Here is a 22,653-nt window from a genome sequence, read left to right as displayed (position 1 = left end):
TGTTTTCGAACTGCTAGGTTGGCAGGAGCTGGAGCTAAGAGCGGCCGCTCACGGGGTTTGAACCTGGGACCTTTCGGTCTGCAAGTTCAGCAACTCAGCGCTTTAACGCACTTCGCCACCGGGGCTCCTGTTTTATATAGCAGACCTGCGTATTTGCCAGCCTGAGACCGCTTCTGCCATTAAAGGCAGGAAAGGCGAAGCTGAGGAGAAACGGAAGGGACGGCAAAGCCATCCATTTAATGCAAAATTGACACCATTTCAACCGATATGGCTTTTAAAGGAGCGTCAATTCGACAGTGTAGAAGAAGAAATGAATGTTGGGTCTTCCAGGAGTTCAGTCACGCCGATATGATCAAGAAAGGCATCCGGATAGCCAGCCTCCTGATGTCAGGAAGCTGCGACTCGGTGGTAGGAAGCCCGCTCGTGACGTCATAAGCCCTCGACGGAGATGTGCCTGAGGGAAGTTTCCGCGGGAGCGGATGGGGTCCTTCCTCTGAGGGGAGCTTCCGTCTTCATCGCCGACGGTGAGCCTCTTTGGCGGGCCTTCTCTCCTTCCTTCCTTTCTTTCCCCGGAGGTTTCCCTGCCATGATTTGACTCGCCTTCTCTTTTCCCTGCCATCGCCTTCCTTAGGGCTCGGCGTCCTGCTCTGAGGAGGCCCCTCGAGATCTCTGCCAGGGATCCAACCGGGCCTGAGATGTCTTCTGGGCTCCGGGCAGCCAGCCTTCCCGCCTGGAAGCGGCACATCCTGGATGAGCTGAGGCGACGTGACCGGCTCCAGAGGCAGGCCTTCGAAGAGATCATTTTGCAATGTAAGGCCTAATTTGGCAGTGAATTATAGTGCATCTGTTATTATAAGACAGGCATGGGCAAACATCAGCCCTCCAGGTGTTTTGGACTTCCAACTCCCATCATTCCTAACAGCCTCAGGCCCCTTCCTTTTCCCCCTCAGCCGCTTAAGCGGCTGAGGGGGAAAAGGAAGGGGCCTGAGGCTGTTAGGAATGATGGGAGTTGAAGTCCAAAACACCCGGAGGGCTGATGTTTGCTCATGCCAGTCTTATAATAATCCTAATTATGCAATCTCCATTCAGAATGTCTTTTAACATCGCCAAGCAAGTCTTCAGGCTGAACTGGCCACATCATAGGTTGCTTTAACCTTTTGTGCCAAACTGCAAATCCCAGTTCTCCATGGCATTGTGCCATGGTGGTCAAAGTGGTATCAACCTGCATTACTTCTACAGGGTAGATACACCCATAGAATCATAGAGTTGGAAGAGACCTCATGGACCATCCAGTCCAACCCCCGTCAAGAAGCAAGAAAATCGCATTCAAAGCACCCCTGACAGATGGCCATCCAGCCTCTGCTTAGAAGCCTCCTAAGAAGGAGCCTCCACCACACTCCACAGCAGAGAGTTCCACTACTGAACAGTTTTCACAGTGAGGAAGTTCTTCCTAATGTTCAGGTGGAGTCTCCTTTACTGTAGTTTAAAGCCGTTGTTCTCCGTCCTAGTCTTCAGAGTAGCAGAAAACAAGCTTGCTCCCTCATCTTGTTTTCTGCTGCTCTAGAGACTAGAATGCGGAACAACGGCTAGAGTTGGAAGAGACACACAAGAGTTATTCATTCTGAACCAATTCTAATAATATAATAATAATAAAATTGTATTTCTAACCCGCCCTCTCTCCCCGAAGGGACTCGGGATGTTTTACATGTACAAAAGGAAAATATTTGATGTCGTATACAATCATAAAAACAGAAGCAAATATGCATAAAAACATAACATGATAAAACAATAACATACAGGTCATAATTAAAAGCGCATATAAAATAAGCTCTATGGGAGACGTGACATTTGGGCCTCCTAAAGTGTAATAACCAAATACTGTTCAGATTGACTCTAGAGATATAACATATAGGTATGAAATGGCCCTGCAATGTGTTGTCCCTTGGTAAGAAAGCAGTCAGGAGGGGGTGGTTTTTTTTTTTTTCAATATTCGCCTACTCCCATAGGCTTATGGAGCAAAGATGAATTTTAAGATATTTTTAAAGGAGGGACGGGGCTGTTCTCACTTCAATAGGGTGGGTGTTCCAGAGAGCCGAAGAGACCACAGAGAGGGCCCTCTCTCTCGTGTCCACCAGCCGTGCTTGGGACAGAAGTGTGATTGAGAAAAGAGCACCCTCAGATGATTGCAGTGACCAAATGGGATTGTAAGTCAGAATGCAGGTTCTCAAATAGTCTGGGCCCGAACCATTCTACCATTCCAGGAATGCATACTCAAAGCACTCCCGACAGATGACCATCCAGCGTCTGTTCAAAAACCTCCAGAGAAGAAAACTTCCCCACATTCTTCAATTCCCAGAATCCCTAAGCATTTGCCAAGGCATCTGAGGCTTATGGGGATTGAATTGGTAGACTTTGGACATTTCTGCTGTATGCTTTGTGTATAATAATGTTGTTCCTCCCATCTCGTGATTCGATACAGGATACAATACTTAAAACGCACAGATAAAAAGACCATTAAATACATAATTGAAAACATAGATGCTTAAACACGAATACTAATAGAATGTACATTATAACATTCATAATTTAGATTCAGTCATAGGGTAGATTTGGACATAGAGTTTGAGATGTCCTAGTTCAGGCAATCTGTATTTTACAGCTGTTTCCTTGGTCTGTTCCTCTGTGTATTTGCTCTAGACCTGTGCCATCTGGGGTGGTTTGAATTTTCAAGGGGATTCTGGGTTGGTCCTCACTTTAGTTTCCATCCAGTGGTTTGGTTCTTTTGATATTAAGTATTTTCTATCAATCAGCAGAAGGAGAAAAATGTCAAATGATTAAAATAACCCCTGTGATTAAATATCATCGGGTCCCTACTAAGCCACCATAAAATAAAAGGCTGCTTGACTCTGGTGCCGTAATAGTTAAATACCCTCCTCTTAAATGTCTGGCTGGGACCAATGGTGGTTTCTTACTGATGCCAAGCTAAAACTTGGCTTGGCATTAAAGCCTTCAATGACTAATTTATTTTGAAATGTGCATGCACATGGTTTAAATAGATGTGGTTTTAAGTATTTTTTTGTTTAATACTTTTTATCCTGCATAATAGTGGTTTTAATCTGGAAGTGTTTTAAACTGTTTATATTGTATGCCACTCTGTGATCCCACAAAAAGGGAAGAATAGAAATTCTTTTATTCCTGCATTAGGTAAGCTCATATCTTCCTTCATGGGTAACCTTGTACTTTTGAGTTGATATTTTAACCCCAAGTTAGATTTTTTTTATATTTAATGAATGTTGCTCTGTCTTTGTTTTGTTATATACTTGTTTCATGTCACAAATATTATATTAATTAAAACATAGTGACTTTATTATTGGGCAGTGGTATTGATTCTAATTTTTAAACTTTGTTTATCAATTCACATTTTGTATCACCAGATAACAAGCTTCTAGAGAAGTCAGATTTCCATACAGTATTGGCTGACAAGCTGCAAGTAGAAAAATATGATTTGCCAAGTCGGCATGAGATCAGGTACTTATTTGAATCAATATTACTGTTGATCACTATGTTGATAATTCTATTCCTTTCCCATTTATTAGAATCTCATGTGTAACAGTCATTTACATTGCTTCTGCATTACTGTATTATTATTATTATTACAGTATTATTATTACTCTTTTCATTGTCATTATTTGTATGCTACCTTTTTCTCATGATCAGAATTCAAGACAGCTTGCAAATTAAAATGATAGCTATAATATTTAATGCCCAATGATGCATATATTTTCCTGGAGGCAATTTCTACTCACTTCTACTAGGATTCCTTCAAATAAGTGATTTTTAATCCGTAATACTTGGAGTAGGAAAAAATACATGTATTGTATGAAAGGGATACAAATTCTGCTTTTCCATTACCCCCATAGAAAATGTAAGCAGTGAACCTAGAGATCTGTTGAACCACATGTAAAACTATGTATAAAATCATGATTATATAGAGCATGTTGGTTTCTACACAAAATGGTTTCTTGGTGTGCCTTATTTTATGTGGTCAAGGATGTCATGAAAATAAAAGCTGCTGTTTTAAATGAAGATGGTTGTTTTTGGCCTTCCAGAGGTTTTTCATCTGCAGCTCCCATAATCCCTCACCATTGGCTATGTTTGTTAAGGCAGATATGTTTGCACTTTGTGCTCTTGCCCCGAAGCACTTTATAACCATACTATTGCACTTTAGTTTAAATGGCCCCTCCATGCTATCCCCCTCCACCAAATTGGTGATCCATCTTATTTTATTATATTGTTACTCACTTTGTTTTAAATGAGGTTTTATGGATTGATGTATTGTTCTGCATAATGTCATTTTATTGTGTTTTTACTCTTTGTAATGTTTTAATTGTTGTACTTTGGATATTGTTTTCGGGCCTTTGTCCTGTGTTAGCCGCTCCAAGTCCCAGCCGGGAGATGGTGGCGGGATAGAAAAATAAAATTACTTACTTACTTACTAGATGTGCCCAAAACCACCTGGAAGGTCATAGTTGCACATCCGTTTAAACAGGGATCGATGAAATACATTACAAGTAGGGAGCGTAATTCCATATTATTTCAATTTCAATGGAAACAGTAAGTGAGAAGATTGTACTAGTTTTTCAAAGTGGTTTGAAATGCTATATGAATTAGAGAAAAACTCAGTATTTCTCTTTTCATTTTCTGGAAAATTCCAGTCCAGGACATGATGGGGCAAGGAATGATGCTCATTTGCAAGAAATAGCCCAGCTAAGAATTAAACATCAAGAAGAGTTGACAGAGCTGCACAAAAAACGTGGCGAGGTTAGGAACATTCTTTCTATCAACGTATTCCATTTTAAATGGTTTTTCCCCCCTCTACAGTGAAACAAGAAAAATATATAAGTCTTTGTATTTGTCTCTGTTTCCAGTTAATTTAGAAGTTTGAATGCATTTACTTATCAAGCATGAACAAGAGAGGTTGTTAGATACATTGCATTGTCATTGTTAGTTTCTATGTTTCTAAGTAGTGTCCTTCATTTCAGGTGATTTTTAGCCTATGTATGATAATAATACTGTTACAGTGATAATGTTTTTTCTTAAACATAAACTAATAAACTTTATCCCTGAGGAAAAAGAATAGAGTCTTGTAGCATCTTGAAAACAGACAGAATTGGTATAGCACAAGTTTCATGGACCAGGTAGGAAGGCAGACAAAAACAGTGAACTCAGGGGCTAATAAAATGCAGAACTATAGGTTATGAATACAGTGATATTTTCTTAATTGACGTATTTTTTCACTCTTCCTAGCTGGCTCAGTCTGTTATTGACCTAAACAACCAAATACAACAGAAGGACAAAGAAATGCAAATAAATAATACAAAGTGAGTAGATTCCATTTATTGCCCCAATCTGACCTTGGTGTTAGATGTCAGACTGTTCGTTTCTGGTTAGGTTCTCATCATATTGATTCCTTTTCTTGAAGGATTGCAGAATATTTGCAAAAGATATCTGAATTGGAGACGGAGTGCCAAGATCTGCGTAATAAGCTACAAGATCTTGAACGAGCCAATCAAACTCTTAAAGATGAATATGATGCTCTACAGATTACTTTCACTGCTCTTGAAGAAAAACTAAGAAAAACAACTGAAGATAACCAAGAGCTGGTGACCCGATGGATGGCAGAGAAGGCCCAGGAAGCTAATCGGCTCAATGCAGAAAATGAGAAAGATTCTAGGTATGATAATTGATAGCTTGTTTCTAATAATCCACTTGAGTGTGGATACATGCTTCTCCCTTCCCCTTACTTCCCTCTTCATCTCCTTCCTTCCCCTGCATAAACGTCTTCATTTGACTAAAATGTCAAACCTTTATGTCCTTGTGTGATGATTCCGATTTTTCCCAGTAATTTGGCTAATGACGTGGTGGGGGAAAGCGTTTTTTTTATCTGAGAGCAGAGCTATTTACTAAATCTTGCTCAAATAATAAAGTTAATATAAGTCTCCTCATTTTTTTCTGACTACATGTATATTTATAATGTGAAATAATGATCATGTTCAGACTGGTGGATAGAGAAAATAGCAGCAATTCCTGTGATAAAAGTGATGTCATAATCATGCAAATAGTTGCTGAGTGCATTCACAATTCATCAGTTTCTATCCACATAAACACTTATATGGATCTACTCATGTTATACTTGTGATATTCTTCAAAGCTTTGTTCTCATCACTCGTTTTGTTTTGTTTTGTTATAAATGTAGCAGTTTAATCTCTGTTGCTTGCACAGAATTCCTGTGTATATTTGGAGATCAGGTGCCATTGGCCACATCTACACTACAGAATTAATGTACTTTGACACCACTATAAATGTTATGGCTCAGTGATGGGTTTTACAAGGTCTTTAACCTCCTCTGCCAAATTGTGTTCTCTCACCAAAACTACAACTCCAAGGATTGTATAGCTTTGAACGAGGGCAGTTAAATTGGCATCAATCTCTGTTAAGTGTAGATGCAGCCATTGTAGAGGTGACGGATCTTCTCATTCATGTCAGCATAGTGACATCCACAGTAAATAGTATTTGCCTCAAAGCAGGTCTGAAGCTAGGAATTGTAACCTAACAAGATAGAACCTCCTCATGATTATAAAACAGTCTAAAACAGCAGCTTCTCTAATTCAGGAAATAAAAATGTGTTCACTTTGATGAAGATACAACTCTAATATTTCATAGACAAAATGTGCTGATCCAGAGTGGCAAAGACATTTACTGAAACAATTGTGCTTGCAATACTTACAAATAAGAGCATGTGTAAGTCATACAATCTGTGGGATCTTTTCTCCAGCTGTCAGGTTCTAACACTCTTAAACAATTGATTTACTTACTAAAAATAATATTTACAAGTACCAACAGAGTTTACACCTGGTTTCCTTGCGTGTTTTTTCTCTGTTGTAGAAGACGACAAGCCAAGCTTCAGAAAGAGCTTGCAGAAGCTGCAAAAGAACCACTACCAGTTGAACAGTGAGTATTTAAGTGATTAATTCCTTCCTTGAGATTATACTCGATCCAGATGGAAAATATTAGCTTCCAATAAGGTGTGCTTTTTTCAGTGAATGGTGTATATCCTCCTTCGTTAATGCTTTACTCTGACATTCTGCACTTGCAGTACTCAGTTAAGTAGATAAAAACCATTCATTTAACCAATAACAAAACAAGGAAAAGTAATTTACATTTATAATGTAGGGCTTCAGTCTTATAGCCAATTGAGGGGCTTGTAGAATATGCATAAAATTGCTCCACCATTAAGCACTTCATCACTCTAGAGCAGGGGTCCCCAAACATTTAAAGCAGAGGGCCGGTCCACCATCCTTCAGACTGTTGAGGGGCCAAATTATCATTTGGAAAAAAAAACCGAACAAATTCCTATGCACACTGCACATATCTCATTTGTAGTGCAAAACAATAACAATGAAAGACCAATACAATATTTTAAAATGAAAATAATTTTAACCAACATAAACCTATCAGGATTTCCATAGGAAGTGTGGGCCTGCTTCTGGCCAATGAGATAGTCAGGTTAATTAGGATTGTTGTTGCTGCTGTTGTTGTGTGTCTTCAAGCCATTTCAGACTTTGGGCGAGCCTAAGTCCAAAATTATTTATTTATTCATTTACTACATTTATTTACTACATTTATATCCCACCCTTCTCACCCTGAAGGGAACTCAGAGCAGCTGTATGTACATACAATATATTATATTATTAGCATAGCACAATATTAGCATTATATATTACTATATTGAACTATACCACTATACTGTAATATTATATGTAATATATAACATATAATAAATATTATTATATGGTATTATTAAAATTATATTGTATAAAATGATAATATTATCAATATCATATGTACAGTAGAGTCTCATCCAACATAAATGGGCCGGCAGAACGTTGGATAAACGAATATGTTGGATAATAAGAAGAGATTAAGAAAAAACCTATTACACATCAAAATAGGTTATGATTTTACAAATTAAGCACCAAAACATCATGTTATACAACAAATTTGACAGAAAAAGTAGTTCATTACACATTAATGCTATGTGGTGATTACTGTATTTACAAATTTAGCAACAAAATATCACAATATATTGAAAACATAGACTACAAAAATGCGTTGGATAATCCAGAACGTTGGATAAGTGAGTGTTGGATAAGTGAGACTCTACTGTATATGTAATATATAACATATAATTAATATTATTATATGGAATTATTAATATTATATTGTATAAAATGATATTATTATCAATATCATATGTATATACAATATATTATATTATTAAAACTGATATAAAAATATTATATTATAAATGAGGGCGGGGGCCAGGTAAATGACCTTGGAGGGCCGCATCCGGCCCCCGGGCCTTAGTTTGGGGACCCCTGCTCTAGAGCATCTGTCCACTTTGAATCCAGTTGCTGCCTCCTGCAGAATTCTGGAGTTTGTAGTTTAATGAGTCTCAGAACCTCTCTGGCTGAGCAATTTAAAGGCCACTTCCTAAACTCTTATGGTTACTTTTTTACAGAAGCCAAGTTTGCTTTCTCTCGCTATTTTGAAGTAATCACAGAAATCATATGCAGTAAATGCAAATTTGAATGTACGTAGATGGCTAATTTGCATTCAAAGAGTGAAAACGGACTTTAAAAAAAAGAAACAGTTATTTCAGAATATTTGCCTGAAGGGCAGTTCACACTGGGACAAGTCCAACTAATGCTTCATACCACTCTTATTGTTAAGCTAACATTCCTAGTATCCCTTATTGCTGTGATCATAAGGAAAATAATAAATTTTGTTGTTGAAAGCATGCAGAATTTATTTCTTCTTGGCTATGTAGGAAATCAACTTTATGAATGCTTTTAGATGGGGAAGGGGAGCCACTAAGAAAAAAAATGCCAGAAATTCTTTCAACTCCCAAATGACTTAAGCTTGATATTTTCTTTTCAAGGGATGATGATATTGAAGTGCTTGCAGATGAAACCTCTGATCCAGCTGAGGAGACTTCTCCAGTGCGTGCAGTTACACGGACATCCAGGTCAGTAGCTGCAAGAAAAAAAACAAATGGGAATAGATGCCAAACAAGTTCATGAAAGATTTTAAAGAGCAGATGGGAAGGATATTATCGCCATCCTTAATAGCATGGTGGTTTGAGAATTCTCAGTGTTTTGAATTTAAAAGGAATCATATAGATATACATTTAGTGATACTGGGTGCCTATGGGGATAAATTAACCAGTGATACATGGGCCTATTGAAATTGAATGGGAGTTGGTAGCTGTTGCATGCCCTCTTTTTTTCAGTTGAATGTGTGCAAGATACAAGTTCAATAATAATAGAGAATTATAACTTTGTAGTTCATCAAAGTAAACAAAGAGGAAACATTAACCTTCTAATTCTTCATGGTTTCTTTCCACATTAACAGCGCAGTCTTTTGGAATTGCAAAAAGAATGTAGCTGTAGCCAAAAGTTGCAATGCTGTTTGATCTATAGCTCCTACAGATAATTCTTTTGTTATATGATTATTACCAACTGCGCAAGTCCCAGTTTCCCCTTACTATTTCAGGGAGCTAGGATTGTGGTGGCAGCAGCTGTGGGTAAAGAGGAAGTGAAGCAAGATTGCCTCAAGTATTTGCCAGATATTGTGATAGGAGGTTGGAAATTTGCAGATATCACTGTGAAGAGAAATGAAAATTACGAAGCTGTATTGGATCAGACAGTCAGCTCCTCTGGCTTGGTGCTGCCTCTCTGATGGGCAGCGACTCTATGGAGACTTGTACAGACATTTTGCTCAGCTCTACTAAAATATGATAGGAACTGGACTTGTAGTCTTCTGCATAAAGATGGTTTTCTGTGGCTCTTTCCCTTTAAATTGTTTTAAAAGCCAAATCTTCTGCTTTTCTTCATAAAGTTTGTTAATACCCTTTCTTACTTTCTTATTGGGCTATAGGGGACAACCTCTTTGTGGAGTAAATCATTTGCTTGAAACTTGATTTTATTCTCAACTGTTTTAAATCTGAAGGAGCCTCTCTTTTTGCTCTTAAGCCAACAAGAATTATGATCAACTCATAATTAGATAAAGCATTTTTATTTCTTCAGTTCCAACATGGTATCTTTTGAAACTGTCCTGTTTTGATCAACTTTTCTTCATGAAACTTGGGTCTTGAATAGAGGAATATTCTTCTTGTTGCATGTTGTGGACTATGTTGTTTTGATCTCTGTTTGAACAATAAGGTTTAAACCTGTCCTCCCCTCCTCTTTAGTAAGCGACTCTCCCAGCCAGCTGGAGGCCTTCTGGACTCTATCACTAATATCTTTGGGTAGGTTAGAATACCTTTGCCTCTTTTGTAATGTATCAATTCAGTATACACCATCATTTCAAGGAATGCAAACACTTGTCCTTATTTCAGCCTTTTTTCCAGCTTCTGTCTCTCCTTTTATTTTCAACTTCCTGTTCCTTACATCTACTGTGTGCTGACCTCTGATCTTTCCCTCTAGTCTGTCTGAGTCTCCCCTTTTGGGACATCACTCTTCTGATACTGCCAGGTGAAAATTCACTTAAAATTATTCACATTTAATCCAGAGTATGAGTAAGGAATGCTGAAGTATCTCACTTGCTTAATAATTTATCTGTAGTGGCAAAAAGACCTTTCCTTTCATATGATGCCCTTGGCCACTTCGAAGAGGGCTAGCTTATAGCAAGGAGTTAATAATAGAATTGCAGAGGTCAATGCAGTCTTCATGACTGTTCTCTGGCCGATCACTGTAGAGTCGTTTCTTTCTAACTTAAGGAAAGATCCATATTTAGTAGTATAATGCAATGTAAGCTTTTGACTCAGTGCTATTCATAATATGTATTTGTGTAATGCAGGGGAAATTTACTTCTTTGGACTTGAGGAAAAATAGGCTCTGTTAAAAATAACTGCAGAGGCTTGTCAAAACAGTGATCCTTGAATCAACTAGTTTTAATTTAGGACTTCACAGAGCTCCTGCAAAGTGGGTAAGCATATCTCTGTGCCAGCATTGGTCTGAGGAGTTGCCAAGCAATCCATCAGGTCCATATGAGAAAGCTGTTGCAGAGATTATAATAGCCAGTGAGTCCTTGTTACATGGAATAATCTGTTTGGGTGTATTCACCCTGCTTCTGTAATACTTCAATGGGGTTTAAATCTCTTTGCATCTTCCGTCCTGTTGTTTACTGGGGTTTATTCCCCAGTCTGAAATTTGGAGACCTGGTTGATTCCCATTTATTCTTACCTATGCAATGGATCTGCCCTTTCTCAGGAGGCGTTCTTTGGCATCCTGTCCTGCCCCTCAAGATATAGTGGATGTACATCCAGGCGCAAACAAAGATGTGCGAGTCCCAAACACTGCAGTGTGTGTCTTTGTAAGTATTATCTGTCAGACATTGCAAGCAAACTTGCATACTGAGGAACTAATTATGAATTTCCTAGGCAAATCTACTGCTTTACTTATTTTTCCTTGTACTTTCTTGTAACTAATTGACCATTTGAATGCATGCAAGGTTTCCTTCACACTTGGGCATCCACACTTGTGTTTGCAATGGCAAGTGTGTCTCTGCCCTCTGAAGAGCACAATTTTCCTCTTATTTGAGGGATTTGTGAGGAATGCAGGCAGTTGTCCCTGACCTTCCACAGAAGCACATTGTAATTACCATTTCAAGATGAGGGCTGTGTCTTTCTAATTATGATTTTGTACTGTGGAAAATTGTGGAATCCTATTTACACATGCACAGCACCTCATTAGGTAATAGATTTCTTGCTGAGGTCGGTGATGATGAAAGGAAAGCCTGATTGCACTGGTGAACTGCACACCCATAACTTTCTTTGCTCCCAGCAGCTTCTTCTTCTCTCCCCCACATCCATGCTGCAGTAATGCTGCGATGTATTTTGAGGCTGCTGACATTATGCGGATAAAGTTGCTGCTTGTTACCTGTAGTATAAGGTGCTTGGCATTGACTTCTATCCAATAAACCCAGTCAAGGAGCTATCAGTTCTGGGATGTGTCTTTTAATGTGCATGATCTTTAGTTTTCAAGCTGAGACCTCTTAAATGTTTTTCTGTGAATATGGATTGTTTTCTGTCTCAAAATCAGTCTTGGCAATAATTAGGCTTTTATCTGTTGGGGATGCTTTGATTGTGCTTTTCCTGCATGGCAGGGAGTTGGACGGGATGGCCTGTGTGGTCTCTTCCAACTCTGGTTCTGTGATATTTGAAATAATAGTAATTGCTATCCTTATCAATTACCTGTGTTTTGGGTAGATCCTGAAAGATAAGGCCATCTATGTCTACAAGCTCTCAGTTTAAGTACACTGATGACACTCGGCTGTCCTTATCATAAGAGTCAGATGGCACTGTTCAGATGCTAGACTAATGTCTTAATGCCTGCTTTGCCTGGATAAGGCCTAGTAAACTGGAGCTGACTCCCAATAAAATGGAGGCTGCTCTGCATGGGGTTGTACTCCACCTATAAACCCACTGCAGGTACATAGATCACTGGAGGCACAAGTACATACATAGTATTTGGGGCCAGTTTCAAATGGTTTACAATCTGTGTTCCTTGCTGGAAAGGGATAACTTAGCCTACTTTGTGGAGAGAAAAGAAAGGTATAAATAAACATACCAGTAATATTATCCGCAATAGGTGGTGTACTAGTAGCTTCTGGATTAAACTACTTTACTGTATTCTACATTGGGCTGCCCTTGAAAACTATATTGAATCCGAAGCTAGTGCAAAATGTAGCAGCCAGATAGCTAATTGAAATACCAAACAACAATAAAGCACCAGTTTTAAAGAAACTCCTCATATTGCCAATGTATTTCTACTCTGAATTCCTTGTTTTCTTTTCTTTTCTTTTTTGATGTTGTTTTTTTTCCTGCTAGGATGCACATGATGGGGAAGTAAATGCAGTGCAGTTCAGTCCAGGTTCTCGGTTATTGGCAACAGGAGGCTTAGACCGGAGAGTCAAGCTCTGGGAAGTCTGTGGAGGTAAGCATCTTAAAGAGAAACAAACTCGAAATAAAACCATGGCATGCTTTACACCTTGACAAAATAAAACAAGCTTTCCATTGTTCATTTCAGTTAAAAATGATTGTGTACTTATGGAGCTACAGTCCTAGAAATTAGATTTGAGTACTATTGCCAAACAGGTTGGGTTTGATGCTTGAAGCCAAAGCCTTGTCTTACTGTTATGATAAAATCCAGAACCATTGTCTGCTGCAGAAGTAATGATTTTTACTGCACATGAACAGCATATGTTTTGCATACAAGGATTGAGGTTTAGTCTGGAATATTGCCAGTTTAAGGGAATCTTGAACAAGAAAGCTAGGAATGAACTCTCTCTGCACAAGGCTGGAAAATGGTATGTCTTGCTTATATATCAGCGTCATATTATCAAGAAAATTGAACATTGGTGACTTTGGAAAATCATCTGCTGCTATGTTCATCATAGTTTGGCTTAATGAAATTGTCAGGGGTTCAAACTTTTTCCTACCTCCCATGGCTTTTATTTTCTTTTGCAATTGCAGATAACTGTGAACTGAAAGCCTCTCTATCTGGCAGTAATGCAGGGATTACAAGCATAGAATACGATAGTGCTGTGAGTATAAGTGTTACCTTTTTTTGCAACTCTTTTCCATCACAGCATCCTAGAGGAATCATAATGTTTCTGAGAAAGAGACATACTTGTTCAGTCCTAGATACAGAATAATGAACACTTGTGATAAAGCTCTGCTTTATATATGTCCAGAAGGTTTGGGTTTTCCATTTGTATTGCAGAGATGCACATGAAGTTTTAACTAAGATATGAAATGCTATTAGGAGGCGTCAGGCACTTGACATAAATCTTACGTTTTTTTGCTCTCTAGAGCTAACAATGTTTTGCTGAGGTCAGTGATGAACAGTAAAAGGTCTGATGTGCCCAGTGGTTTTGCTTCCTTTACCATCACAACTCCCAGCAGTTTCTCTTTCATCCTGCTCTAGAAAAGCTGTGATTGGAAGACAATTTGCTGATAAGTAGTGAAATATTCAGCTTGTGTTACCTTAGAGTAATAGGTAGACACTGCTGAAGTTACCATCCAACATAAATACGTAAAGGAGTGTGTGGTATTGGAAACATATCTGGGTATATGATCTCAATTTTTTAACTGAGACCTCTCTTAGAGCAAAACATGTTTTACTCCCCTCCCCCCCCCCCCCCCCCCCCCGCCTTTCATACCAATTAGCTCTTTGGTTACAGGTTTGTGGGATCCTTCATGGTTCAGACCTGTCCCCTATGCTATGTAACACTACATTAAACCACTGGGAGAGGTTGTCCAGAGTTTTGAAGTGTGGTGCCATCTTTACGCAGATGACACCCAACTCTACCACTCCTTCCCACCTAATTCTAAGGAAGCTGTTCCTGTGCCAAACTGTCATTAGTAATGGACTGGATCAGAGCAGACAAATCAAAACCTAATCAAGACAAGACAGAGGTGCTCCTGGTCAGCTAAAAGACAGATCAAGGAATAGAGATTCAGTCTGTGTTTGAAGGGGTTCACGCTTCCCCTGAAAACGCAGGTTCACAGTTTGGGGGTCCTTCTGGATTTGGCTCTGAACCCGAAGGCAGCTATCAGTAATGACCAGGAGTGCTTTTGCACAGTTAAAGCTAGCTCACAAATTGTACCCGCTCCAGGAGAAGTTTAACCAGGTCAAAGTGGTACATGCCTTAGTTACATCCCAGTTGGACTACTGTAATGCACTCTACATGGGGCTGCCTTTGAAAGTGCTCAGAAACTTCAGTTGGTCCAAAGAGCAGCAGCCAGATTATTAATGTGCTGGATACAGGGAGCAGACAATTCCTGTTTCAACAAATCCACTGGCTGCTAACCCATTTCCAGCCACAAGTCAATGCTGGTTTTGACCTATAAAGCCCCACATAGCTTGGGTCCAGGTTAATTGAAAGACCATATCTCTTTCTATGAGCCTGACAGACATCTACGATCACTTGGGGAGGGTTTTCTCTCTGTCCCACCACCCATTCAAGCGTGTTTGGTGGGAACACAGGAGAGGGCCTTTTCGGTTGCAGCTCCAAGTTTTTGGAACTCCCTCCCAGGAGAGACCAGGATGACCCTGCTTGCCTTTTGCAGGCAAGTTATGACATTTCTTTTTCATGAGGCTTTTAGGGGAGGATGATGAGCATGCTGCTGGGGAGGTTGTGGATGAGAGTTGTAGAGGATATTTATTTTTAAATATAATTTTAATTGTACAAGTTTTTATTGTACCTTAATTGTATTTTTAATTATATCTGTGACACAAATATTTAACTGTTTTTAATTGTTTTAATTTTTTTATTTTCCATGTTTTAAAACTCATTGAATTGTGTCATGTTATTGTAAGCCACATTGTATCCCCAGGTGGAGAAAGACAAAATCGAAATAAAGTTAATACTAAAGGATAAAAGGAGGTGGGATGGCAAGACTTAGAAAATGTGGCAGAATACAAAAAGTGTAGAGAAAATGGAGGAACAAGAATGAAACAGTCTAGATGAGAAAAAAGATTTACACATAAGGAATCAAACCATTGAATCTCATGCAGAAAGTAGAATAGTCAGTTCAGAAACTTAGTTATATAGATGTCCACATTCTATGCATTAATTAACTTTGAAGAGAAAGCAAAAGCAGATTAGAATATGATAGTAAAAGATCAAAAATAGTGGCAGGTTGTGGCGGTATCATGAAATGAAATGGGAGAATTGACCATAATGGAAAGCAATAATACTTAAATGTAGAGGACCATGCAGGTGATTTTGATGGTTTTCAGATATACAAAATCCAGAAGGGGAAAAACAATTAAATGGTCTTTAATTTTTTTTCCAATAGGGCTCTTACTTATTAGCAGCTTCAAATGATTTTGCCAGTAGGATCTGGACTGTAGATGATCATCGGTTACGGGTGAGTGTCTTCTTCCCAGAAGCATAGCATGTGTGTCTGCATCTTACTAGAGCTGAATAAGCATGCAGCATTTCAACTCATGTTAGACACTTGAAAAAATATTTTAACCACAGTTCTTGATACCTTGTACAAATAAGTTAACAATTGGTATAGATTCTAGGAATTATGAAGTCGCAGAGCTTTGTTTAAACAAACTTTCACGTTAAAACATTTCACAAAGAGGTTCTGGCTTGGGAGTAAACAGGCTGCTACTGGTTTTGCCAATAGGCTAAAGAAATGCATCACTTACTTTAATTTTTTAAGTTGGTCTTGATATGCATGGAGACACTTTTCATATTGAACTCTTATATTCTCTAGCTCGCTTTTTTCTTCCCCAGCTCAGTGGTAATGAATGTACTTCGTATGTAGTTTGTCCAGCTCCAACTCCTGCCATTAGTGTAAAAGTCTCAAGCATAGGAGAGCTGCTATGCATATATCCATGAAGAGTTTTTTCTAAATTAAGTTAACAGTAGACTAGCGGGGTGAAATGTCTGGCTCCATATTATGGAAGCCACTTTGTGACCTTAAATATTTACAAAAGTCTGGGTAGTCATTCAGTTAATATAAGCCAGGTATTTTTCAAAACCTCACAAGCAAGTCCTAATGGTAAGAAAAACCGCTGCTTATTTATTCTGCAGCATCCAATAATTGAGGGTATACTGCTTCTGGATATTAAGATTTCACTCAGCTTTCATAGTTAAAAGGCCGGTTCTGTATAATTATATTTACTTGCAGCCAAGAGGTGTAGATTCAACTACTTGCAGCATGTTGATTATCATCTTCTTTTTCATAACTAGTATTTTAGAGACCATAATTGCAAATAAAGTTTGGTTAGCACTTTTGGAGCGGTTTATAAAATACTTTCAGAGTTGTGTTCCTACGTAATTCTTGATTGACAAGACTAGAGAGTGAGGAACATTTCCAAGAGCTGTTTACTTACATCATGTCAAATCTTTTTCTAGCACACGCTCACAGGTCACAGTGGGAAAGTCTTATCAGCAAAATTCTTATTGGACAATGCACGCATTGTATCTGGGAGTCACGACAGAACCCTCAAACTGTGGGACCTGCGCAGCAAAGTCTGTAAGAAATCCATTCTGAATTCATAGTCCCCTTTGTTGGCCTCCTGCATCACTTGAATGGGCACAAGTCAAACATCTGTTGATTGACTGCATCTGAAATTCCTGTTGATCCCCCTTCTGTTAAGATTCATGGTGTGTTCTCTAGGTATTTTGAATAAGGTTGATAATATGGGAGTTTAGTAATGGTTAATGCTTCTCAAGCTACATCCCACTGCTAATTGGAATTGCAGATTCTGAAAAATCTCACCTTCAGTAACACTTGGAAGATGACATAGATTTTATGACTTAAGGAGCCCTTTCTGATAGCAAGGAAGATTCCAAAACTCTGTTCTGAATTAGTTCTGGCTTCTTGGTGTCTCTTGATGTTAAAAGCCATAGCAAGGCCAGGATCAAAGTTTGTATTTTAACTAAAAATATTTGTTGACTACTGATTGTGTTGTCTTAGTGATTCAGACAGGGGCTTGCTGATTTCATTCTTCTAATATCAGTCTTGTTAGGTACTAGAACCATCGATGGAATCAATAGGCAAAATAGTAACTCAAGCTAGCAAAAGCTAAGAAATGGGTGCCTCTGACACAAGGCCACCACAAATTCCATGACAAAAATTTGCGATTAGCACAAGAATGAAACTCACAAGTTATTCACTGAAAAACCAGTGTTTCTAAAACATTTTCCAGTTTAGACTGTTTGGTTTGCTTTTACCATAAGCTTAGTGCCGTGTGTACTAGTGCTGTTCTACCACTTGTTCATTATTTGGCCTTTACAAGAACCTTTATTACACATCTGCATTGCACTTTTTGTTGGAAGAAGAATGTGAACCCACTGAATTTACTAATAACTTGTTTTTGAAGGTATAAAGACAGTGTTTGCAGGCTCCAGCTGCAATGATCTGGTCTGCACAGAACAGTGTGTCATGAGTGGACACTTTGACAAGAAAATTCGGTTTTGGGATATTAGGTAAGCTATTCTTTTGAAAAACTGACCTCAAGAGATTTTATAAAAATCAACAGAAGAAATTGAAGTGTTCTTATGTTTATATTGTATTAGGAAATGAACAAAAACAATTATGTTTTGGACCACAACTTCCCAAATCCCATAGCTTCCCAGTATCCTGGAAGACATCACTCTATACCCGAAAGCTGTAACTGATGAGAGGCAGATTTAGGAGGATGGTGTGACTGGAATTGGGGGTGGGGAGTTTAAATGTATTATAATATGTTGATGTTTAATTGTTTTAATGACTGAAATTGATTAATTAGGGTTCTTTTAATTGTATATGTATATTTAATGCATTTGTGTTGTTTTAATTTGCATGTTTTCTATTTATTATTAACCACACTGAGTCTATATCAGGGGCAATGCAGGGTAAAATATAAAACTAAATAAATAAAGTCTTATTATCAGTTCAGAAGTGAGAACTGATTGGTGTAGGAAAAAGAAATGGGAATAAAGGTTCATTACATACATCTTAAAAGAAAATCTATATTGAACCCAACTGCTTCTTGTCCCAAATTAATGCCTATAGCTTGTCAGACTGACAGGGTCCATACAGTAAAATACATGATCAGTGCTTATTAAGGAAGTGAATGGTGAAGTTTTGTGCTCTGTAGTTCGGGTTTATAATGGGGGCATTGTGCTTGTTTGAAGCTCTAGCTACAAGAGTGTAGTTCTGTGAGCAGCAATAACAGATTTCAGGTGAAATGCCTCATTAGGGACTAATGTGCCTTTCAAGTCAAGTCCAACTTTTGGGCCACTCTTTCATATTCATAAAAGGGTTGCCATTGCCCTAAGACATCAAGAAAGCAACTTGCCCAGAGTCACCGCTGCATTTCCATGGCTTAGGAGGAATTTTAATTCTGTTGTCTCTGAGTCCTTATCAGACATTTGGACCACTATGCCACACTAGCCCCAAGTGTGGGCATATGTAATTATTCAATTCACCAGGTATTCAGAATTTAATAGTCTTTATGAAATTTGGAGTGAGCAAAGATAGAAAAAATATAGAGAGATCTGAGGAGAGACAATGAATTGCCATTCTCAGTTGTCCAGAAAGCTAATCAAGACCTATACGTTTTAAAACTAGTGATGCTGCCAGCATTCATAATTTCCTGTCATTCTGCTTTTAGAACTGAGTGTGTGGTACGAGAAATTGAATTACTTGGTAGGATTACAGCTCTAGATCTCAACCCAGAGAGAACAGAGCTCCTCACATGTTCTCGAGATGATCTGTTAAAGATAATTGATCTCAGAGTCAATGCAGTCAAACAGACATTCAGGTGAGTACAATTCCATAACTGGAATATGGATTTATGTACTTGCTATTTGCTTAAGTTCAATAGGCATCACAGACTGCAGATTTTACATTGTGCATGCCTGGCAAAAGGAATAGGCTAATCTGGTCCTGGAAAACTATGTTTTAACTTTCTACCTGATCCAGATAAAAAATTCACAAAATATAAACCTTGATTTTGTCATTTTATATAAGGGACACATTTTACTACACCACTGCATATAATGAGGGTTGAGCATCCATGGATTTTGGTATCCCTAGGAGAGGTGTCCTGGAAGCAAACCCAGTAGAAACTAAGCCCACTGTAGAATTCTGTGCTGATTTGTAAGTTAATAAATCTTAGTGATTCACATATTTCTTATACAGCTCCAAAACACATTCATGTATTCATGCCAAACTTCATTTAAATTGGAGTTTTCTCAGTGATTGAAATCAAGATTTAAATCTAGGATTGAAATTGCTTGAATTAAAATCAAGCTCGCTCTAGTATTTTGAACCATGTTGCTTTTGTTTTGTTGTTTTGTCTTTCATGCAGTGCCCAAGGGTTTAAATGTGGGTCTGATTGGACCAGAGTTGTATTCAGGTAAGAAACTACACAGGTTAAATCCACAACAAATTTGAGAAGAGATATGATACTTTCCACCTTGTTAGGCCTTTGGCAACTTTTATTAAAAGTAATACAAATTTCTTGATAACCAACATTCCGTCAAGAATTTTCATGAATTTCAGAGGAAAGCAACATTAAATCAGTAGTAACTCTTCACCACCCTCAAAGGGATCCCTGCCATTCTAGGGAATCTTCTCTGTTTTCTTAGTCTACGCAGGTAAGCCGATGTTGTACTGTTCTCATGTTGTAGGAAGGATTTTTCAAGACAACACAAATTGATTGTCAAATATTTCTGTTATAGCTGTTAAATGCCTAGTCTTGAAAAATGTTTTCTTCTCAGCCTTTATCAGCTTTATAGTGTGCAAAATGCTACTGTCCCCTTTTGGATTTGAATCTGATACCTTCTAGCTTTTATCTAAACAGGTCTCTACTTTGCTGCAAGTAGTATCATGACTTGGAGCAAAAAAACCCATTAATTTTGATTCCTTTATCTGTTCTCAATTTTCTGTATTTATTTTTATTAACTTTATGATTTTATGTAAAGAATATACTATGAGTATACCAAGCTTTACCAACATTAATAAAAAGAGTACCATAACTCCCAAAGTAAAATGCATTTTTTCTTTTTCTTTTTTTTCTCTGTACCAAATTTCTGATTTTTTTTTTAGTCCTGATGGGAATTATGTAGCAGCTGGTTCGGCAGAAGGATCACTCTATATTTGGAATGTGCTCACAGGAAAGGTGGAAAGGATCCTGTCCAAGCATCACAGGTGAATCAAGGGAATGTTGTAAAAATGTTGTTGCTCTTGTGCAATGAAAAACATTAATTTGTAAGGCAAATTTATAGGCTTCCACAGTTACTCCATAGATGTGTAAGGTAGTGTCTTTACTAATGTACATGGTAATGTTTGAGTAAATTTGTGTGGGACAGGTAAATAATGACACAGTCTTATAAAATAGCTTAAGACTAAATAGTGTTTCTGTCTTTTATTCAACTTGAGTGTTTTTGTGGATTGCCATAAATTGCTTTCATGCTGTGTTTCAGTAACTCAATCAATGCTGTGGCATGGTCACCATCTGGAACCCATGTGGTTAGTGTGGACAAAGGAAACAAAGCTGTGCTATGGTCTGAATTTTGACCTGAAAGTGCAAAAACTGCCATACCAAAAATCCACACAAGAGCGCAGTGGCCTGTGTCTGGGCAGGAGAGAAATTCCACATCTGTTTCCAGCTATGGTCTTCTGCTGAGTGCGTAAACTCGATCCCAGGAAGGACGCCTGATGCGCCAGCCGAAGAAGGAAAGCCCGTCCCATCTAAAGTACATTGCTAGCATTCAGTCGTGCTAAGGATTGACTGCATTTGGTGGAGAACCAATTGTTTTTTACAAGTGCCATCTATGTGTTTGGATGAGTTCCCTCACCAGAAGGCAGTGCCAAACCATTTCCTAAGGCACTTCAAGCTTTTGAATTCCTGTATTTCCTCAGTTTTATGCATGTACTATCTTCTGTGGTCTAGCTATGATGTGAGGTTGAAAGATCCTGAAACATAGTAAAGGAACAAGCTCATGAATTTGGCAGTTATGTTGATGGAGCTACTAGTGCTTATTAAGTCACAGTTTCTTCTATCAGGTTAAGGTCTAGTAAGGGGACCTTTTGGTGCGTTGCTTTTTCCAAAGTTTTTCTTACCAAGTTTGGACAGAAAGTGATACACAAGCATTTTAATTTGACCCAGTTTGTTTGGGGCTTTAATTGTGGGATAGAGTGAGACATTGCTGTGATGAATGTATGAGTAGCAAGACTTGAGCACCAAAACCAAATACACGGTTACTTCTGCTGCCCAGCCGTCCTTCTGTACTGCAGCTTCTCAAGCACAGAGGAGCAAGGGGAAAACCAAGACCTGAATGTATGTGTCCTCATGCTGGCAAATCCAGATCACTTGCCACTGATTAAATGTGCAATATCCTTCCTGGTTGGCACTCTGCCTTTGCTGTGGAGCAGACTTGCCGGCTTGTGTCCCTGGGCATTTAAATGCACAACATGATTTGGGGATGATTAATTTGTGGCACAGATCATTCAGCGGAACACTTTTTCCAAGATCCAGTGGGCTGTGTGACAAGCCACGAGCATTTAATTGCCTTTTAATTTGCACTTTAATTTTGGTTCCTTCCTAAACTTGTTTTGTAGGGAAGTTCATATTGAAGGGGAGAGGTGAGCAGGGATTATTTGTACCTGGGTTCTTAGCAAGGAGCCTCTTCATTTTAACAACTTCTGCTGAGGAAGAACATGGAACAAATCTTATTTATTGTATTAATCCGCCCACTATTACTTGACTGACTATAAATAAACGTGTCCTGCTTCAAAATTAGACGTTTTCCTTTCTTTTATTGACATTGGGTATGGACAGATAGAGAGGAGTGCATTCCAAATGGGTTCCATTTGGAAGATAAACCAAAAATAAAAAAAACTAAATATAGTTACTAGCTTGTTTTTTCTTTTTTCTTGTGAGCTATAAAGCCATGAGTGCAACGGAATTAGTGCTTCCAGTTGTTTCCTTCTGATCATAAAAGCCTTGCTCAGCATTGTCCCAGAGAATCTGCTTGTGAGGACAGCAGAAGGTCAACTTACTCATATATACT

At 38.4% G+C, this 22,653-nt stretch overlaps 1 protein-coding gene and 2 non-coding genes across 5 annotated transcripts; all 3 read left to right on the top strand.

The window, feature by feature from the left end:
• Positions 1–389: 389 nt before the first annotated feature.
• On the top strand, positions 390–22,382 carry atg16l1 (autophagy related 16 like 1). Of its 3 annotated transcripts, XM_003218383.4 has the most exons (20): positions 390–524; positions 632–810; positions 3,435–3,528; positions 4,716–4,821; positions 5,308–5,381; positions 5,483–5,734; positions 6,946–7,011; positions 9,002–9,088; positions 10,313–10,369; positions 10,548–10,595; positions 11,334–11,436; positions 12,953–13,058; positions 13,598–13,668; positions 15,929–16,000; positions 17,002–17,122; positions 17,973–18,078; positions 19,248–19,397; positions 19,947–19,994; positions 20,687–20,788; positions 21,064–22,382. In XM_003218383.4, exons 2-20 carry the CDS (start codon positions 696–698, stop codon positions 21,155–21,157), a joined length of 1,872 nt encoding a protein of 623 aa, XP_003218431.1. In that variant the 5' UTR covers positions 390–524; positions 632–695; the 3' UTR covers positions 21,158–22,382. The 3 variants fall into 3 exon arrangements, with proteins under 3 accessions (XP_003218431.1, XP_003218430.1, XP_003218432.1); XM_003218382.4 differs by lacking the exon at positions 10,548–10,595; XM_003218384.4 differs by lacking the exons at positions 10,313–10,369; positions 10,548–10,595.
• LOC134298165 (small Cajal body-specific RNA 6) lies at positions 11,836–12,115 on the top strand. The gene has a single exon (XR_010005113.1). It is a non-coding gene; the product is annotated as a small Cajal body-specific RNA 6 (non-coding RNA).
• LOC134298163 (small Cajal body-specific RNA 6) lies at positions 13,957–14,223 on the top strand. Its single transcript, XR_010005112.1, has one exon. It is a non-coding gene; the product is annotated as a small Cajal body-specific RNA 6 (non-coding RNA).
• Positions 22,383–22,653: the final 271 nt, after the last annotated feature.

Source organism: Anolis carolinensis, chromosome 3 (assembly GCF_035594765.1).
Source record: "Anolis carolinensis isolate JA03-04 chromosome 3, rAnoCar3.1.pri, whole genome shotgun sequence".
In the NCBI taxonomy this organism is placed as follows: Eukaryota; Metazoa; Chordata; class Lepidosauria; order Squamata; family Dactyloidae; genus Anolis; species Anolis carolinensis.
This window is presented reverse-complemented; position numbering and strand designations above follow the sequence as displayed.

What these genes read in the sequence shown, in the direction of transcription:
- atg16l1 (XM_003218383.4), top strand. Translation starts at nt 696, where the DNA reads ATGTCTTCTGGGCTCCGGGCAGCCAGCCTTCCCGCCTGGAAGCGGCAC. An exon ending in CACTCTTCTGATACTGCCAG is followed by an intron (nt 10,596 to 11,333) that starts GTGAAAATTCAC and finishes GCCCTTTCTCAG; the next exon opens with GAGGCGTTCTTTGGCATCCT. An exon ending in GCAGTCAAACAGACATTCAG is followed by an intron (nt 19,398 to 19,946) that starts GTGAGTACAATT and finishes TCTTTCATGCAG; the next exon opens with TGCCCAAGGGTTTAAATGTG.